Source organism: Cryptomeria japonica, chromosome 1, assembly GCF_030272615.1.
Source record: "Cryptomeria japonica chromosome 1, Sugi_1.0, whole genome shotgun sequence".
Classification (NCBI taxonomy): domain Eukaryota; kingdom Viridiplantae; phylum Streptophyta; class Pinopsida; order Cupressales; family Cupressaceae; genus Cryptomeria; species Cryptomeria japonica.
In genome coordinates, this window is record NC_081405.1 from 430957541 (window position 1) to 430979508 (window position 21968).

General features: G+C 39.6%; 1 protein-coding gene across 1 annotated transcript in view; it reads left to right on the forward strand.

Annotated features, from left to right (window-relative positions):
- Positions 1 to 3574, forward strand: part of LOC131065016 (peptidyl-prolyl cis-trans isomerase CYP21-4) — a 94144-nt gene extending 90570 nt beyond the window's left edge. The window contains exon 8 of the mRNA XM_057999384.2: positions 2835 to 3574. Coding sequence (XP_057855367.2) covers positions 2835 to 2921 — 87 coding nt within the window. The 3' untranslated portion in view covers positions 2922 to 3574. The remainder of the gene's footprint in view (positions 1 to 2834) is intronic.
- The last annotated feature ends 18394 nt before the right edge of the window (positions 3575 to 21968 follow it).

The window sequence follows — 21968 nt, forward strand, 5'->3', positions numbered from 1 at the left end:
AGCAACACTACTAAATATAAAAAATCTAGCAATATTTACCAACTCTCAAGTCTAAACGAGCAGTACACTTCAATAGGGTGCTGGAGGCATTAGGGAACAGTAATATTTTTTTGCAAATCTTTCTATGCTTTCTTTGGAGTGCATTTGTGGAACCATGCGTGTTGTCAAATCATGTAATATTTCCTCTTATTTTTTTTGGATTTCAAGCACAGCAACATTACAATGCACCCATTAAAGTTAGGAAATATAATTCCAATGCCACTGAAAGGTAACCCTTCCACTTTCTGATCATCAAGAGCCCAATGTGGGAAGGTGAGAGCATACGGTGACAAGGGGTTCGTTAGCTTTCTAATCCGTTGGAAATTACAATGCAATTACAAAACTGGGCGGCAAGCCAGCCCCTTCCACTTTTCAGTAGAATGAAGAACACAAACTTGGTGGTAAACTAGCCAAGGCAACAAAGCATAATAGAACCAAATCACTGTACTGCTTATACAGCATGAGGACTTTTAAATGAAACTATCACTCAACCGCATATCTCAGTGAGAGGACAATATCACTCAACCACTTGCTCAGTGGGAGGACAAAACTGAATTACAAACATACAGGCGGCTAAGCCATCTTCTTCCACTTGTTCAACGGGAAATACAACATAGAATGAATTGGTCAGTACTACTGAAACAATTCTTACAATGATAGAAATGTGAAAGGAGGTAGAGTGAAGTACATATCTTATGAATTCACTAACACATTCTAACCAATAATACTACTTGCTGTTTTGAAATCAAATACAAGGAAAACGCAAAACCAACCATCCCGAAACCCACTAAATTGCTTGTAACTCACTCAAAACCCCATAGAATCATGCCAAATCAGAAGCAAATGAAGCGTATGACATAAGCAAACAAAACAATACCTCGAAACTACAACTGAAGAGCACCAACAGCAATGCACACATCCCAATGCAATTATGGAAATGGCGTTTTTGCTGAATAGTTCGATTTGCAACTAAAAATTGGAGAGTTCTCCAAATGCCACGCCAATATAGGAGACTTATCGTCTCTCCGGTACGCTTCCAACGAGCCCTCACCCAAAATGATGCATTCAACACACAGGTAGCTTCGAGCAAAATACACTTTCAGCCGGCACACACCAACAACACCAAAAAACCAGCAGCACACAAATCTTCACCAACACACCCAAAAATCACCAAAAAGCTCACAACTACGCACCACAGCTAGGAGTGATGTCTCACACTCGAAACTGGAAGGAAGGATCTAGGAGATATTCACCCTCGAAGAATGTCTGGAGTCATTCCGACAGCATAACGATATATTTTCTCTGGATATCCAAATGAGGAGCCCAACCTTTGTTTATATAGCTTTTCCAATCTGAAATTCAAATGAAACTGCCTCCCAATTTCGCCTCATTCCAATTGCATTTCATTTCATGGTGGACCCAAAGTGGTGCGCACTTTCCTAAGTCAAAATCACGCCAAGGAGAGGGGCCACGATTTTTGGCATTATAAACTTTTTAAAATATAAAGAATGAAGTCTCCTTTTAATCTCCAAATAAATCGCCCAGGCATGACTTAGGAAAAATATCATATTTTGCACAATTTCCCATAGCATCAATAAGTAATAAAATAATTAAATAATAATCTTAGGATAAGGAATAATATTTGATTAAATTGCTTATAGTTCTAGTACTGATTATTAACGGAATCCAGATGAGGCCAAGCAATGAGGATCACTGAATTGTGTTGGGACTGGACCAAATCCAGGACTGCCAAAAATAGAATGCCCCAAACTGCTACTTACTAAAAATAGTAAGTCATGAAATAATGCTTCGAAAATCGTTATCTTCGCAACCAGAGAAAGAGCTTGGCGAGCTTAGCAACTCTGTACCATCCTGACAGCCAAACCCTAACTTACTAAAAATAGTAAGTTCACATTCCACCCCTGACAAGTCTAGTCGGAATTCCAAGGAACATGGGAACCCTTAATTCACCTTTCCACATAGCCTATGGGTCTCTGGAATAGGTCAATGGACCACTGAATGCAACATCACAAGGAAGGGGACATTACAAATCAGACCTATCACTTCTATAGATTTGAATCACACAAAAGTATTAGTAACCTCTCCTAGAGGAAAAAAATAAAATAAAAAAAATCTTGCTCTAATTTACTAAGGACAAAATATGCCCTTTTTACAGACGATTCATCTCTTATGATTCATGTCATTGCTTGTGTGTCATATATCTTAATAGTTGTTTTTATATATATTTTTCTCAACTGACCTATTTTGTTTGTCACGTCCAATTTAATTTTTTTGCCCCATGCAAAAGACATGAATTGAGGAATTACTGTTTGGGTACTGGATTATTTAATAAACCCTAAAAATACTGATTTCTTCTGATGTATGATATTGTTTTCTCTGCTTATTAATGTGGATACATTGTTTTTTCTAAGTGAAATGCCCTGTATTGATAGAAACAGATAAGTATTATGTTTCCTCAGGAGTCACAAAGCATATCTTGCTGATTTTAAGATTGTTAAAGAAGGAAGAACTTTATTTTCTTAGCCTTTGTTAATGGTAATAATAGAATGGAGAATTGTTGCATGATACTAGAATTGCACATTAGTTTCAGAGAAATTTCCTCCTTTTTGTATCCATTATATTTTAGCATTTTTTTACAGACCAAATATCAAGACATGTTTTATGCCAAATCCTGCAAGCCAACATATATAGATTTAAAGCATTCTTTGCTGATTTATGCAATATCTTTTGCTGATGGACATAATATCTTTTAATGATGATGGTTATGCGCACAGGAAATAGAAGAGGTGGACACAGATGAACATTTTCGGCCAAAATCTCCAATTATCATTAATGATATTAGCTTCAAGGATGAGCTGTGAGAGATGCATGTCAAATTTCATTTGGAAATTCTTGATCTATATTCGATCTTCTTCTAGAAATGCTGCTTATTGCAATCTGTACTTGTGGCACATTTTATTCCATACGAAAGCAGAGCTGCGAATAGTAGGCAAGAATCCATGGACTTATGTCTCAGCCATTGACTTTTCAATGTAGTCATTGGAGGCCCTAAGTGGAAGAATTGATTATATAGAGAATTTAGATTTTGTTCCCGAATATTATTGTCAATTAATAGAGCTGTCGTTTGTTTAGGCTATGATTATCCTGGGGCTTGAAGTTAAACTCTACTGTTTTCAACACAGATTGATATGATAATTAGCATGTCCCACAATGTAGCATTTGCATTTTCTGCTGATTCTTTTGACGATAGATTTGATTATCATTGAGAGTGACTTAGCTATGATGTCTAAGGGGAAATGAAGACTGAATTACTTCCCGCACTGGGAGTAAAGGAAAAGATCAGGGTCCAAATTTGACAGGACTGAGTTTTGTCGACCTGTTTTGCTGGAAATTCTTAATTCAAAGTGAGGATATTAGTATACCGTTCTCACAGTACCAGAACATTACTAATCTTTGTGGAATCTTATGGGCTATTGTATAAATGGTGCAGAACAAGAATTTAACCTTTGTTTTAGATTACGGCGGTTACTTTGTAGTCTTGCTTTAAGAAATTGTTGTCTTGAAATTGGAAGTACCTTTCCCTTCAAAAATTTACCAATAATTTTCTATATTGCTACTGAAATCTGCACTTGTTATTTAGTAAGCGTTTTCATCCAGGAAGCATTATTTAGAAGCAAGCCATTATCCTAATATACACAATAAAAAAGTCTCTACTGCAGAAGTTATACGATGCTTCCACAATTAAAGGGGAGAGATAAATTTTTATTGTATTTTTTAAAACTATGCCTGGTAAACTTTTTAACGTGACCGGTGATGCTGGCATGACACGCTCCAGCTCCACGTGAAATTCTTTTGACCTAGAGCTATGAACCGGTGAGACCACAAACGGGGGACCTCATCCCCACGCTTGTTCAAGTCCGCGAGCACAACGGCCCAGCGAAGGCACAAGGCCTTGCGAGCACAATGGCCCAGCAGGGATTTGAACCTTGGTGGCCATTTCACCAACGAAGTGTTTTAACCGTGACACAACATGTCTGAAGACAATTACTAAAAGTAATTTTGTTTCCCATTCAAAAGCTAAATTATTTTGTGTCATCCTTCTAAAGAAACTAAATTTATGGAACTTGGTTGAATTAAAAAATCTAATATTAACTTCCACATGTTGGTTGGACACTTGCAACTACAAGAGTTTCAGGAGTTAGATGATCGGGGATAGCAATAATAAGGAGCAACTCCAATGATACTTATACAACAAAGTTAAAGTACCTGTCAATTTTTGTAACCGAGTAATGCCTTTCAGAGGGCCTAAACCTCGTTATTATCTGCTAATTATACTGACAGTTTATTATTGGATTTCATAATTTCCAAGTTACTTGGCTTCATGTAATGCAGCAAACAGAATTGATATAAGTAAAAATCAGTGTGGAGTGTGTGATCTTGTTGAATTAAATTTTTTAAAAGCTATATATTTTTGGATGTATGTTATGTATTGAAAATAAAAGTCATTGTAATTTTTTGAATTCTAACAAGTTACTTGGCTATTTGTAATGCATTCAAAATAGTTTATAAGAAGTCAAAACCAGTGTAGATGTGATCATGTTGAATTTAAACGCTATGAATGTAATTACTTTCGAATGCCATTTGAATTGTCTTCTTGATAATCATGGGTATTCAAACAACTATTAGCATCCTCTGATTATGATTGCTGTTTTGTGTGTATGAAAGAGCTATCACGGAAATGGAAGTATCGGCTTCAAAATAAAGAAATATCACCCTCAGAATATGTATATATGTAACATTATATACATACAGTAGAATATGTATATGGTGACTTTCAAAAGGAATTCTAATTGTACAATTTAATTTTTCTGTTAAAAGATATATGTGAACCCTAGTCTCTAATTCATTTGACTTTACTTTAATCGTTACGAACTTGTGTGATGTGTCCATTAATATTCATACATACATAGGGACTTGTCCCGATGGGTTTTTTGGCTTCCACTCAACATTTTGCGGATGTGGTGAAAAACGTTCCCTGGCAGCTCTCAATATCCGATGCTGGTTCAAAACTTTAAATGATACTCAATCTGACATTAATCCTTGTGAACTTGTTCGGTGTGTCCATTAATATTCATGGATACTAGGGGACGTGTCCTGTGGTTTTTTTGTCCATCCCCACATACCCAGTCATCACATTTTGGGGATGTGTTAAAAATGTCCCTAGATTGCCCACAATGTGCCATGCTGGTTAAGAAATGACACTCACCATCTAACAATGGTTGGGCATGGCTGGGGATGTTGAGGACATCTTTAATTGTTCTTGCTGGATGATAGAAGCATTGGATGACAAAACATTATCAAAAAACAAATTAAAAAAAGAAGCTAGAAGTAGAGTTGAACATATATGAAAACAAACTTGGAAAACTTGGAGTAGCATAAACTCAAAATCTGGACTATTAAGACAAGCAAAAACGCATAATTACAAACAAATACGTAGTCTATTTGGACCATTAAATCTCTGAATGTAAAGATTACGTGTAATATGACCGACAAATGCTTGGAACTTCAAATATCAAAGTTCTATAGGCAAACAATATATTATATTGCTTACTATAAATTTATAAATAATAGTTGTTTAGTCAATGAATGTGTCATAAACAACCAAATACAATTTAAATCCTCCTCTATCTGCTCCTAGTGTAATCTTCAAGCATTGAACTAGAAGAGAAGTCGATATCCACATGAGGAATTGTATCCTTAGTTATGTCTTTGTCTTACACTGCATTACCATCCGCGTCTACTACTTACACCTACACGTCAATGAGGTCGTTTGTAAATACGAGGTTATATTTTTCATCTTTAGCAATCCAATAAGTAAATGGCTCGATTTCATCAAGTCGATGGCATCACGAGTGAAGCTTCGACGTTCTTGGTTTGAAAGTTGGTGGTTGTATTGGATGCAGACAATGTCATCGAAGCACTTTGAGGTCAACATTTTTTTTTTTAATCTTGGTGTGATTTAAAAAAAAAATGATTATAGAAGTATAATAGTGTCGAAATAGAACAAAAATAGCTAGTCTATGAGAATCTGGTAGGCCAACACAATAAATTTTCTTTCAAAAATAAAACTATATTTCAAAAAATGAGTTGACTAAAAAGGTTGATATTTCTTTAGTATAAGTTAAAAATTAAAGCTGTTTACACAAGAATTGAGACACACAGACTCTTATTGCTCTCCTCTTCTTTGCGTAATACTGGCTCTTAGAGTTGCCCTTGATAACCTGCAATATGATAGCACAAGAATTCGAAGATAGTGGTTGATAAAAAAAGGGATTGCCAATGAATTTATAGAAATTGGAGAGAATAGATTGAAAGGTGGAACTAAAGTGAGCTAAAAAGCCGATTAATAGATAGAGAGGTGATTGAAGAAATTAAATGAATTAAAAAATTAATTAATTAATCAGAAGAAGTGGAATTCAAGGGTGAGTTAGTTAGAAATTAGCATGAAATTGTTTATAATTTAAATTTGGATTTATAGTTGATTTTCGAAAATATCAAAAAGCATGCACATGAAAGAGAATTAAGAATTTGAAAATTTAGAATTTAGAACTAAGCGAAAAATTAAATTAAATAAATTTAAGAAACTTATTTAATTTAGAAGACTTAGCTAATTAAATAATAAAAGATTATTTAGCTAAAGTTATAAATTCAAAATTGAGGAGGTTATATGATTAAATAATTGGAGGGAAAGTAGAAGAAACTGAATAACTAGAAATAATGAAATGTTAAGATTAAATTAATTTAGAAAAATAAAAAATTAGATTAATTAAATAATTTAAAAATTATTTAATTAATAAAGAGGAAACATTAGCATGTTAGTTATGCGGCATTTTTAGGTGTCTACATTTGCCCTTCTTTGAGACAACATTGGAACAACGTTGTTTCAAAGAAAACGAAAAAAATTCCTATCCCAACGACAGTAGGGTGTAATGTTGATGCCCCTTTGAGAGATTGTTAATGAATTAAGCACATGAATGATCTCTCGAAAGTAGAAGAATGTTAGATGAAAGATGAAAGAATGATTAGTTGATGACATGAATGAGTTTGTTTAGATTGAAGAGATGGTTGGAGTGATTTATAGTTTGATTGATTGATTAGATTGATTGGATTGATCGAATTTGATTAAATTGATTGGATTTGGTTTCAGGAAGGATGCATCTTGTATAAGACAAAGATAGATGATCATCTGGTTTCAGGAAGAACAAATCTTGTATAAGACAAATGATTGATGAAATATGATGAAAGTGAAGAATGATTAGTAAGAAGTGAAGAATGTTAGGAAATATAATTGATTGATGAATAAAATAGTTGATATGAGGAAATGAGGCTTTCACAAATTCTTGTGTCTTTATTATAGTGCAACATTTTCATCCTTGAGCCTTATTTATGTAACAATGGAGCTTTGTACAAGAAATGAAAAATCAAGGTGCAAATGATATCCCATTGTAGAAAACAAACACTTTGCAGAGGAGTGAACCCCTCCATTTTGGATATAGCACTAAGGGTCGAGGTATGTGCGATAGTCACAAGCATAGCCATCCTTCACTTTTATTTTTGCATAGGATACTTGACAAATGAACGTACCAACATAGACACCCAGAATACCATTGCCCCAGAACTTCATTAGTTTACACCACAAATAATAATCCAAGAACAAAATCATGGACCATCCCGACTCCTCTAGTTACTTGTGGATATCCTCAAGTAGCATAAGAACATGACCTGTCACCAATTGATAAAGATAAATCAAATAAAAGACAAGACTAATTGAACCAAATGGGTCAACGACCATACCGATCTTCTTGCCAACGATAAATGTTTCTCGCTAGGATGATTGTTTGATAGGAATGTCTGGTTTTAGAGAATGAGTACCCTGTATAAGATCGATTTGTTTGGTTTCGAGTGTACCCTTCCCTGTCTAAGACAAGCTGATGATTGATTGATGAGACAATTGATCAGTTAGGTTGTAGACTAGCTTGGTAGTTTTTTCTGTTGATACATGATTGGTTAAGCTTAATGTTTTGATCTGTTTTGTGTTTTTTGTCTATTGAAATGCTTGTCGTTTGCAAAGGATAATTTATTGTGAATTGCGATTGATGGATTGTTTTTGTGTTTTTGATTGTTTTTTTGTTTTTTTTTTATTTTGAAAGATTTTTTTTGTTTTTGGATTTTTGAAATTTTTTGGATTTTTTTTGTTTGTTGTGTTTTTAAAACTTTTTGATGACAATGCAACTAAATGATAATTATCTAAAATGACAATGTTTCTAAAATGCACCTATATTTTTGGAATTTTGTTAGGGGAAACATGGTCTGTCATCAATTAATAAAGATAAGACTAACCAGGACAAAATCCAACAACCAAACTAATCTGTCATTGTTTTGATTGCTTGAGCATTGATAGGAATGTCTAGTTTCAAAGAGTGAGTACTCCGTATAAGATCGATTTGTCTGGCTTCGAGTATACTTGTCCCTATATAAGACATGTTGATGTTTGCTGGATTTTGATCGATGGATTGATTAACAAGACGTGATCAGTTTGATTGCAGACTTTGAGAGTTTGTCTATTGTTGATTTGATATGATGTAAAAGACCTGTCAGGATTTATTCTCAAGCAAGGTGTATTTATTTGCCCCAATGTCTAGCAAGGCGATGAATATTATGAATGAACTGTTGAGGTGGAGATGGATATGAGGAAGATAGATATAGCTTATTATGAAATCAGAGGTGAGTTGGTTTCCAATGACTATCTTGCAATGGATAACATGTTTATCCAAGCTAGAGGATAGGATATAGCAAGGTAAGGTGATATATCGGTGCAATGAATGACAGGTGGTCCACAAGGATGGGACATGTCAAGAGGACTCTAAAAAACATGTTTTATATTTTATGCCCTTAGTTTTGATCAAGATCAAGGGATGGATTCAAGGATATGGATGGAGATAGGATACAAATAGGAGAAGCAAGATCATAGGTAGTAATGGATGACAAAAGGAAGGAATGGATATACTTAGGGATATGGACTGGAGGGTATGGATAAGATGAAGCAAATAGAATGCCTGATGCTTATGAAGATCCTTAGCCTCATTAAGATCGTAGGTGGAAAAAATAAGATGGGTGTAGATAGGATGGAAGATAGTGGACAAAGAATAAGGAGAGGTGGTAGAAAGAATAGAGTGGATGGAAGTTCCCCCAAGTATAGAGGTCTCCATTTGCAAAAGAGAAATCTGTGAAATCATCACAACATCTAGTACCGCTCTAAAAAGTGTTCTTGAAAATTTCAAAGATAGAGACCCAACCCACACTTAGAACCTCTTAAAAATTCAACTGAACATATCTAGTGACTAGGAAGCATACTCAAACGGGAAGAAGAATCTCAAACTAGATCAAGGTACTTAGTCTTTGATTACCCATGTGTGTGCGAATGCGGCGTGACTAGCTACGTGAGTTACCCTAACTTCAAAATCATCCTAGATAGACCCTCGCTGCTGTATATGGTGAAAATGGATAACAATAATAACAATATTAAAAGGCTAAATGAATTCAACCACCAAACCCTAGCCTAACAATGAACAAAGATCCACCTTAACATATGAAGATTACCTAAGACAATGCAAATCAAATGAAATCACAAAGATTATACCATCACATGTCCAATAGGGTTTTGATCTCCATTCTTCCTATCTCCATTGATCTTGCTTGATATATTTGCTCTCAGATTTTTATATGCACAAGAGCTCAACAAAGAACGGAATGTGGTTGCAAGTAGGATCGTAGTGTAGCCAAGTACTCCAAAATCAGTCATTAGGGTTTGACAATGAAGAAAGCATCTCCTTAAATAGAAGACACAATATGAAATGGAGGGATAAGATTGAGAGGTGTAAAAAGAGAGGTCGGCTAGGATTAGAGGGTAGGTATAAGAAATACCAAAATAATGAAAAAGGTAGGTAGTGTATGAATTAAGAGATGAATGACATGTGTCATGTGTAGAAAAAGCTAATGAATTAATTAAATAAATAAAGATTTATTTAATTAATAGAAGAAGTGGGATAATTAAATAAATAAAACATTTATTTAATTTAGGAAAGGGATAATTTAAATAAATAAATGTATTTATTTAAATGAGAAATAAGGCTAGAAGAGGATAAATGAATTAATTAAATAAATAAAGATTTATTTAATTAATAGAAGAATTAGGCTTAGATAATTAAATAAATAAAATATTTATTTAATTAGACATGACAATTTTGAGTGTCTACATTTTGCCCCTCTTTGAGACAATGCGCCTTGTCGCGTTGTTTCAAAGAAGATAAGATGAACTGATACAGAGTTGCCCCAGAATGGGAATGATATGCCCCCTCGAGAGATTGGATGAAAATGTCTGAAAAGATTGCAGACAATCTCTCGATAAGAAAGAAAGGCTAGAATGGACTGATCGGATAGAGTGACAAAGTCACGGGATGAGAAAGACTAACTTGGGAAATGAAGACGAGGGCTAGGCTAGGCTATAAGATAGACCACGGGCAAAAGACATCCTCATTGTCATCCACACCCTTAGAAGATCACAGTGCAGAGCGAGAAAAGAGCAGCAGCAGTCAGCAGCGATGGCTTTCATTCATAGATTCGACCGTGTTCGCCGATTCCAGTGACCAGCAGATGCAGGAGAGCCGGTAAGTACCCGAGAACCTCCTCGTACTTTCACGCATTTCAAGTTTTGTCATTAATGCATGCTAAGTAGCAATAAATGCGCTAGGAATAGGGTAGTTAAAAAATGCAAAAACGCGCAACCGCGTCTGTGTCAGTGCCAGGCGCGTCTGTGTCAGGTCCAGGCGCGTCTGTGCCTGGAACCGCGTTTATGTTGAATGCGGACGCGTTTAAGAAATGTAGAGGCGTCTGTGCCCTGTAGGGGTGTTTATGTCATGTAGGGACGTCTGTGTTCCCTGGTCGCGTTTGTGCATGGTATAGGCACGTTTGTGTTCAGAAAACGCGTCTGTGTTGCAGAAGCGCGTTTGTGCAGTCTATAAGCGCGTTTGTGCGTTTAAAGCGCGTTTGTGTGTCCAAATGCATAGTTTGAGTCTTCTAGGTCAAATCGGCAGTTCTGTGATGAACATACGCTGTCGATTGGATAAGCTGCTAAGAGGATACACTCAAGCAGGTCCTCTAGGAAGATTAGGATAGATCAAGGCACTTTGTGATGAACAGGGAGCACCAAGATAGGCAGCACTTTGTGATGAACAGGAAGTGAGAATGTGAGTAACACTTTGTGATGAACAGGGAATGTCACACACGTAGTACTTTGTGATGAACAGGGAGCACTACTAGGATAGATAGCAACATTTTGTGATGAACAGTGAGTGTCACTAGGATAGGTAAGCGTATGCATTTAGGTAGCAAGTAGCATTTTGTGATGAACAGTGAATGCCACGATAACTGACATGATTGATTGGTTGACTGCAGGAGTATCTGCCAATGTTGGAGTCACGGGAGAGATTCCCGTCTACTCAGAGGTTGCGACCAGAGTTGTCGATTCAGGACATGATTTCTATTGAGGAGATGGGTCTCACACATGTGCTATATGTGCCTGAGTTTCGGGCAAACATGGGTTTGCTGACTGCACTGGCGGAGAGATGGCACTCCGAGACTTGCACGTTTCACTTGCCTATGGGTGAGATGACAGTGACGCTTGAGGACGTCTACAGGATTCTGCATATTCCGATCGATGGAGAGTTGATTCCATACGATCGAGATGGTGACAGGGAGGCACTGAGACGGGTATTCCAGGATCCCGGGTTGGAGATGCGAGCAGGTCACGTGGCATGGGATACCATGACCGCTACAGGTTTAGCTTTACCAGCTGTTATTGGAGGAGTCATCAGTGGTTATTTGTGTCCGGACAGAGCCACACGGGGATTGGCAGTTGGCTGGGGAGGGGCATTGGAGACGCTGATGATAGAGCACACCAGATATGCATGGGGGCCATGTGTCTTGGCACATTTGTACTATGAGCTGCATCAGTTTGTGTACCACGGATCAGTGGGCTTGGGCTACGGAGTGACTCTCCTACAGGTGTGGGCATATGAGCACCTTCCCATCACATGGCCTATTCACTTCAGGGGCAGAGGGCATGGACGGAGTTTCGTGCACCTGTACGATATGATTACATCACAGCCTCGGATTGGTCGACTGGAGCATTGGAGGCGCGTCATAGATGACATTGACATGGTTATCTAGAGGCCGTACCTGGGGTGCGAGGAGTGGGATGACGACGCATTGGATCTACCCTATGCATTCAGGAGCAGGTATCTGATTGGGCGGACGCCCTATATTCTGGAGAGGCAGCTTGTTGATAGGGTATGCAGACAGTTCGACAGGATTCAGCGGATGCAACGAGGCTCGGGCATGTATGCCCGTACAGTCAGAGATCAGGTACAGTTCGGGCTGCTGTTATCATATGATCAGGCCGTGACACAGCTGGCAGAGATGATGCCATTACCATGGGACATGTGGCCGGAGGTAGAGGATGCAGGGATGGATGCAGAGTACTCTGCGTTTTGGGCAGAGCATCCCTTTCTGAGATTGACAGATCCGGGAGAGCTGTTGGAAGGAGAGGCTGGAGGGGATGATGATGATGATGGTGGAGGAGATGGAGGCAGGGGTCGACGGAGGCGGAGGGGAGTGGTGGGGGAGAGGCGAGTAGCACCTCGGAGGGAGGGAGAACAAGAGAGAGCAGCTCAGGTGGTGAGGGGTCGAGGTGGATTGCCCCTACATGTACCAGCAACACAGGGTCCTAGAGCACAGGGACCTAGACAGGTGCAGGGACAGGGACAGGCACAGGGACAGGTACCTATTCAGGCACCCAGACAGGTGCAGGCGGAGGCACAGGTACAGGCACCTGCAGAGGAGGAGCCACAGGCAGAGGCTGAGGGTGGAGATCCTGAGGAGGATGAGCTGTTGGAGCTGTGAGAGATCTGCCAGGGCCAGGCAGACGAGATCCAGGAGTTGGAGCGGGAGAGGGATCGCCTCAGGATCAGGCTCAGGGACACAGAGCGGGAGAGAGACCAGGCCATCCAAAGATATATTGAGGTCGAGACAGCTCTGAGGGCAGGGAGGCGGGCAGCAGAGGATGCAGGGGCAGGCTACGCATATGTGCTGCGAGCCGGAGAGGAGATCGCCTATTGGAGGGATCTGTACTATGGTGCCGTGCCAGCGGAACAGCGGGCGAGGAGCTTCCATAGATCGTCGCGCACAACGACGGCTACGGGAGGGAGTCGTAGGAGGCAGACATCCAGTGGTGGGGTCATGGGTCCTCCACCACCACCACCAGATAGGCAGGGGGATCTTGGAGCGGGACCATCTAGAGCTCAGACTCCGTCGAGGCCAGGCGGCTCCGAGGGAGGGAGTTCATCATAGCCATAGAGGGCTCCCCTTTGTATCAGTATATGTACCATTTTTGTATTGTAGACACCCGCGGGTGATTTTGTAGCCATATGATTCTTTTGACATCATTGTATCATGACACATTTTGATTATATATGAGAGATGATCCATTTTTGCGGCAGCTATATGCATGTGTACCTTATGTGATGAGATGTTCTTATGTGATGGATGCTTATATGATGTAATGCAATATATTTTTGTTCTTTTATGTTGTATATGTGATGCATGATGCAAATGTGAATGTATGTAATGCAAATGAATATGATAATGCAAATGATAAATTGTGCTAACATGTGTTGTATGCAGGATGTGATGCAATTGTGATATCTATATGTATGTATGAAATGCTTATATGTGGTGATGCAGGTGTAACTATATGAAATGCAAATGTTTTTGGTGTGTCATTATACTCAGTCATGTGATAGCGGGCTACGCGGACTCGAGAAGGATGATGGAAGTCAATCAAGAAAGGGGGATGAAAGACAGAAGATATGAAAGTGAAAGAGCTTCTTGTGCATTATCATCATTGAGCTTATTATGGCAAAATAGGTTATGACAATCGAGGCATATGTTTGACCCAGAAAGTCATTGTACCCATTTGCATGGAGATAAGACAATCACAAACAAGGAATGCCCCAGTTCATACTAGACTCACAATGTCCTCATATCCTTGGACAAGTCATAGCATTACTAAGAGACAATCCACAGACAGCAAATGCAAATAGGTGACGATACCCCATCCTCGCCTTTCTAGTCAAAGACATCCTGGAGATAGAATCTCTAGTCAAAGACATCCTGGAAAAGCTAAAAGACATTTCACCAAAAGATAAAATTAAAAGAAAACCAAGACTCGACACCAACATCCACTGTAGTCCTCAAGTTTAGTGTCTCTTGTCACTTGTATAAGTCGAATTTTGATTGTGGTCACAATGTTCACTTTCACAGAAAGAATAGATAGCACTGAACCATAATGTTGTCTGAGTCTGTTGAAAGATTTGATTTGTTGAAGCTCATTGTTGCTGCTGTGTCTCATCTGAAACTGACTGAATCCATGAAACTGATACTTTATTGCGGAGGAGACGAAACTTTATTGCAGATCTGTGATGCAAATGTTGCTTTATTGCGGATTGTGCGCGGATAGACTGAAGGAATCTGGAAGAAACTGTACTCCTCGAAACATGTGATGTTCTCAGTTCCACACCCATTACTAGACATGGGATTGGCCGTAGTCACAGATAGGATCTGATTTATTATGGATGGAAAGGGATGTGAAAAGGGAGATTTATTATGAATGGCTAACCAATCTTAGGTAGATCAATAACAAGCCATGATGGGAATAGGTAAGTTTATTGTGAATGAATAGGTTGTGAGTGTGTGCAAAGTGAAAGGATGAAAGAGAATCCAGAAGGATGGAGGAGCAAAGTTTCTACACATGGCGCTGGGAACCCAGTTTTCACCATGGTACTTGCCCAGGGCGCCACCGAAGTGGTTTTCACCGTTGGACGAAATTATTTCTCTTTACTTTTTTCGATTTTTCAATTTTTTTGTGTCACAAGGTGCCTGTTTGCCAGGTTTTCACCAAGTAATGATTTTTTTGTTTTATAAATTTTTTTTTGTATTTTTGAAATTTTTTTGATTTTTTTGTATTTTTGAATTAGGATGCTCTGAAAAGCTATTTGTAGAACCTGCGAAGGTGCATGCTGTTGATAGGATCCTCCAAAGGTTCCCCTTCTGTAGTTGAGAGCTGATATGCTCCAGATCCATATACCGCTGTGATGATGTAAGGACCAAGCCAGTTTGGTTCGAACTTGCCCTTCTTATCTCTGTCTTGTTGATTCTTGGGGTTCTCTCTGAGTACTAAGTCACCTACCTCAAATGTGTGAGGCTTAACTTTGTGATTGTAACTGCGACTCATTCGTTGTTGGTAAGCCTTGAGATGATTAAAAGCAGTGTGCCTTCGTTCCTCCAGTAGTTCTAGTTCTTGTAGGCGAGAGACCCTGTAGTCTTCATCGTTGATTATGTTTCTCAAGGAGACCCGTAGAGAAGGTAGCTCGACCTCAATAGGCAAGATGGCTTCAGCGCCATAGACAAGCGAGTAGGGTGTAGCTCCTGTAGGTGTGCGGACACTTGTGCGATAGGCCCAGAGTGCAGGATTGAGTTGGATATGCCAGTTACGGCCAGCGTCGTCGACTGTCTTTTTAAGGATTTTGAGAATTGTTTTATTAGACGCCTCAGCTTGGCCATTACCTTGGGGGTAATATGGTGTGGAGAAATAGTGAGAGATATGGAAGCGGTCACAAAGTTCACGAACATCCTGATTTTTGAAAGGACGCCTGTTATCAGTAATAATGGAAGTAGGAATCCCATACCGGCAAATGATGTAGTTCAGGATGAATGTAGCGATTTGTTTCCCAGTAACTTGTGTGAGAGGCACGGCTTCAATCCACTTTGTAAAATACTCTGTGGCTGTAATAATGAATTTATGACCGTTGGAAGAAGGAGGGTGAATCTTGCCTATGAGATCGAGTCCCCACTGACAAAAGGGCCAAGGAGATGCAAGTGGTTGTAGTTCTTGTGCTGGTGCATGTATGAGGTCTCCATGAATTTGACACTGCTTACACTTCTTGACAAATTGATATGCATCTTTTTCCATAGTAGGCCAGTAGTATCCCGTCCTGATGAGTTTCTTGGCCAAGGTAGGACCACTAGTATGCGGACCACATATCCCTTCATGCACTTCTCGTAACGCAATCTGAGCTTCGTCACTCTCTAAACATCTAAGAAGGGTGCCATCTAGACCTCGTCGGTATAGGATATCAGCTAAAATGACGTATCGAGAGGATTGACGAATGAAAGTACGGCGTTGATTGTTCGATAGATCGGGAGGTAAGATATTGTCGCGAAGGTATGTGAATATGGGACCATATAACTGGGATTCAGGACCAACAACACATATCATTTCCGTAGGAGTGATCTCATATGACGGAATCAGCAGGTTGTCTACCAGGAACTCATAGCAGGTCTCATTTTGTGGTAGATCAATGAGCGAAGCAATTGTAGCCATGGCATCAGCAGCGCGATTTTGTTCTCTTGGTATCTGCTCAAACTCTATCTTTGCAAAGTGCTGTTTCAGATCATCTACCAGTTGTTTGTAAGGCATTAGCTTTTCATCTTTTGTTTGATAATCATCAGTTGCTTGACGGATGACAAGTTGAGAATCCCCAAAAACACGAAGTTCTTGGATCTTCCATTGAACTGCAATTCTTAACCCAGTTGTTAATGCCTCGTATTTCGCTATATTGTTGGTGCAAGGAAATGATAAGCGGTATGACTTTGGTATAGAATCGCCTCGGGAGTTATAAAGAGTATACCCGCTCCTACCCCGTGTTGTGTATATGAGCCGTCAAAATATAATTGCCATGACTTTGACGGTGATATTGTTAGAATGGACTCATCTGGAAATTCTGACTGTAGAGGAGCATCATCTATCATGGGAGCATCCGCCAGTTGATCTGCAATTGCTTGTCCTTTTATAGCTTTTATGTCCACGTATTCAATGTCGAATTCACTCAAAATCATTACCCACTTGGCCAGCCGCCCAGTAAGTGTAGCTTTGTTGAGAAGATATTTTAGTGGATCGATTCTGGCAATCAACTTAATTTTGTGAGTGAGCATATAATGCCGTAATTTTTGTGAAGCAAAGACCACAGCGAGACATGCATGCTCGATTGGTGTGTAGTTTAGCTCATATCCCACCAATGTGCGACTGATATAGTAGACTGCTTTTTCCTTGCCGTCAGGTATTTGCTGTGCTAGGAGTGCCCCCAGTGCTGTCGGAGTAGCTGATATGTAAAGTAGCAATGGTTGATCTGGAATTGGTGGCATCAAAACTGGCGGGTTCAACAGATAATCTTTGAGCGTTTGAAAAGCTTGTTGACAGTTCTCATCCCATTTGAACTTGATGTTTTTGTGTAGCAGGTGCTGGAAAGGGTTACACTTATCTGCAAGTTGTGCTATGAATCTTCGTATGGACTGGAGTCTCCCTTGTAAAGATCGAAGTTGACTGATATTCTTGGGTGGCGGCATGTCCAAGATAGCCTTGACCTTCGCTGGATCAGCTTCTATTCCTCTTTTAGACACAATGAATCCTAGGAGCTTCCCGGAGGTTACTCCAAAGACACATTTCTTTGGGTTTAATCTTACCTTGTATTTTTCTAGCCGATCAAAGACTACTGAAAGGATGTCCAAGTGTGTGTCTCTGTCTATTGATTTTCCCAAAAGATCATCAACATAATCTTCCACGGTTATGTGCATGAGATCATGAAAGATAGTGGTCATCGCTCGTTGATAAGTGGCGCTTGCATTTTTCAGCCCAAAGGGCATGACATTCCAACAGAAGGTTCCCCATGGACAAGTGAATGATGTTTTATGTTGATCTTCAGGTGCAATTCTGATTTGATTATATCCAGAAAATCCGTCCATTAAAGATAACATTTCATGGCCTGCTGTGAGATCAACGATCAAGTCAATGTTTGGTAATGGGAAATCGTCCTTTGGACAAGCCTTGTTGATATCTCTGAAGTCTGTACATATTCGGATGCTGCGATCCGGTTTGCTGACAGGTACTAAATTGGAAATCCATTCGGGATAATCAATTGGGCGTATGAATCCAACATCCAATAATTTCTCTAGCTCTGCCTTGACTAGCAATGCCACTTGTGGATGCATTTTCCTTAATTTCTGCTTTACTGGTTTTGCCCCCGGTTTGACTGTTAAATGATGCATCACCAAATCTGGGTCTAGCCCAGGCATATCAGCGTAAGACCATGCGAAGTTGATTTGTCGTTCCTTGAGGAAGCTTATGAATTTTGCTCTCTTGGCCTCTGTCAATGATTGAGCCAAAAATATGTTGTGTGGAACCTCTTCTATACCAATATTTGTCTTTATAGTCTCCTCTACCAACATGGATGATTTTTCCTCATATGATGTTGGGAGAATGTCGAGCCTTCCATCTTCGGGTGCCTCAGAGAGGTTTTCGCCCTCAGATACGTCCTTTCTTTTTACTTTTTTGGAGTCAGATAGCGCCACAGTGTGGTTTTCGCCATAAGACCCTTGTTTTGTTTTTATTTTCACATTTTTGCGACTAGAAGGCCCGACACCCTCACCAAAGTATGCTATGTTGTTGAGCTCTATGGCATATCCTGCTTTGTGGTCTCCAGGGGGAAGATCATCTCGAATGCCAAGGTAGTTGATAATAGCTTCGTCATTTTGAAATGTATCAAATTGTGTCGGTCCTTCATGATCCCAGTCAATGAGTTGGGGGTGAACAAGGGGAAGGTCATTAGTGTTTTCAGAGTTTGCTGGACTAATAGTGAAGATGTGGTTATATTCAGGTATGTCAAGGCAATCGTCGAGGTCATCGATGGCACTCTCCTCATCAGTTTCGATCGTGAGCGAATCCAAATTGTCATCACTAGTAGAGCCTTCTGGGACAAGTGTCCTCATCCTATGTGATTTTGACCTAGGACCTTGAAACGAAGCTTGTGCGGGATCCTTATGGGTTGGTTCTTGAGCAACTCTGAACTTTTTGTAAAATTCCTCCTCCTCTGTGGGTTCATTTGGCTCTCTGAATGTTTCAGTGAGCTCATAGTCACTGGAGGATTTGTCTGAACCCCATTCCCACTCATTGGAGTATGTGGAATAGTAATCCTCTTGTTGAACTTCGACAGCTTTAATTCGCCATACCTCTTTTGTTCTTTTATTATGTAGTCTGGGATTCAAAAAACCAAGCCCCTTGGAACGTTCCCTTCTTGTAGTTAGCTCAGGTTGTAAGGGCTCCATGACACCTTCTTTGCGTAGTCCGAGAGGGCTTTTTCCATCATACCCAAATCTTTGCAAAATTTTGAAGCCTTTGCCATAGTTCTCACAGGGTATAATAATCTGATCATGTGTGTCCTCTTCAACGTCCTTATAGAGCATTTTATATAAATTTTCTTCTTCTAGTTCACCCCATTTTTGAAAGATGGTAGGATCCCATTGGAGTATCATGATGGAGATTTGCTCGTTAGGATGTGGCCTCCCATATTCCTTGGGAGAGGTCATGACTTGTCATAAAAACATTGTTTGATTCAAAGTGTATTCTCCCATGCCTTTGTCTTGAAACTTGGCTCTAAGTTCACCTTGTTTGGATGTTGAGGGCTTTAATGACTCAGGATCAATATATGCTGAAGAAGGAGTAGCCTCATGATTACTGGGAATGATAGTTTCAGTATGTGACCTCAAGTTATTGCAATATATGAATGGATTTGGATCACCATTTACGGTCACTTCAACTCCATTGTGAGGAAACTTAATGCACTGATGGTATGTTGATGGGACTGCCCTCATTTCATGAATCCAAGGACATCCTAGCAATATGTTATATGTGAGATCAAGATCTAGGACTTGACAAACCACATCCTTTGTGACTGGCCCTATTCTTAGCGGTAAGGTGACTGTGCCCTTGGACGAGTGCTCTTCATCATCATAAGCCTTGATGGTGATTTGGTTTGTAGCATTCACAGCCTTGTCAGAATATCCCAATTGTCTTATGGTGCTTAATGTACAAATATTAAGACCTGCTCCTCCATCTATCAGGACTCGCTTTATTCGATGTTTATGTATGAAGGCTTCAACATGTAGAGGTGCATTATGTGGCTGACTTATGGAGGCGTCATCGGCTTCTGTAAATGTGAGGGAGTGTGGAACGGATAGGTATCCCACCATGGCTTGAAATTGGTCCACGTTCAGATCATTAGGGACGGCAGTATCTCTCAAGATTTTGTCAAGGATAGCTTTATGTGCAGGAGATATACGCAGAAGTTCCAGAATGGAGATGAGCGTGGGTGTCTTCCCTAATTGTTCTACAAGGTCGTACTCAGGCTTAATTGATAAAGGATTGGTATTCTTAGTGGAGGTACCTGGCAATGTAATCTTACCTCGACGGGTTGTAACATGACATTCCGAGGTAGATTCGGAGGAAGATCCCACACCTTTTAGGACAATCTTGGGTCTCTGAGGAGGATTCTCAGGATTTTTGTTTTTGATAGTAATAGTAGAGATATGATTGTCCATTGAGATGTGATTGATAGTAGAATCATAATTGTAAGGTGCTCTAGTGTAATTGGCTTGATTATCTGTGACTTTGCCTTTTCCTTTGTCATGTTTTGGGAATGGTTCCTTAAACATCTCATGCTCTTGATTAGATGAATGTCCCTCAATCTCTATATCTCCTCTGTCAATGAGATCTTGCACAATGTTTTTCAATCGATGGCAATTACCTGTCTTGTGACCCTTGCTCTTATGAAACTCACAGTACTCATCATCATTCCACCAATTTGGTTTTACCTTTGGTTCATAAGGAGGAAAATCTGGAACTGTAATTACTTTGTTTGCTACAAGCTTTTTGAATACTGATTCAAGTGGTTCTCTCAATGGAGTGTACTTCCTTCGTGGTCTAGAAGTTGTTTGATTGTTCACCTGATTGTTGGTAGAACTTGATCTAGAAAAGACAAACTTTGGTCTCACTGTATTGGCATCAACAACACCATCATTAACTGTGTTCTTGTTTTTATTCCAAAATTTTGGTTTGTCCTTTCCTTTGAAGTCCTCTTTGTTTTCTTTGAATAGTTTGATAACTCCCTGTTCAATTAAGACCTTTTCTGTTGCTAGGCCCTTTTCAATGACATCCTTGAATGTAGACAAACAAGCTTTTCTGAGATCATAGCCAATAGCCTTGTTAACATTTTGTGTGAACATCTCCACCATTTGTTTTTGCGGGATTTCACAAGAGCATCTGCTAGCTAAGTTTCTCCATCTCTGTAAAAATGTTGCGAAAGATTCTCCTTCCTTTTGTTTAGTATTGCACAAGGTAGTAACTGAGACATCTGTTTCAATGTTGTAGGAGAAATGCTGAATGAATGCCTCTGCTAAGTCGCCCCATGACTTAATACCAGGAGGTAATTGAGAAAACCATTCCATAGCTTGATCGCCTAAGCTCTGTGGGAATAACCTCATCAAGTATGTTTCTTCTGCCGCTACCTCAATGCAAGCTGTGAAGAATTGTCTTATGTGTGCCTTGGGGTCTCCTCTCCCTCTATATTTGTCAAATTTTGGCGTTACAAAGTGTGGAGGAAATGGAGGCATTGGAATGCTCTTATCGAAGGGATAAGGACATATATCTCTCATAGTGTATGTAGGTTTTGGTGTACTCATGTCCTCCATTTTCTTTTGTAGATCTCTAATTTGTTGCTCCAAATTATTCTTGGGAGGAGATTGATTTCTTGTAGCATACCCCATGTTTGAAATGCCCATTTGAGGAGGAGCTTGTTGCATGTATGGATGATACTGATCGTAGACATGTCCATATGGAGGTC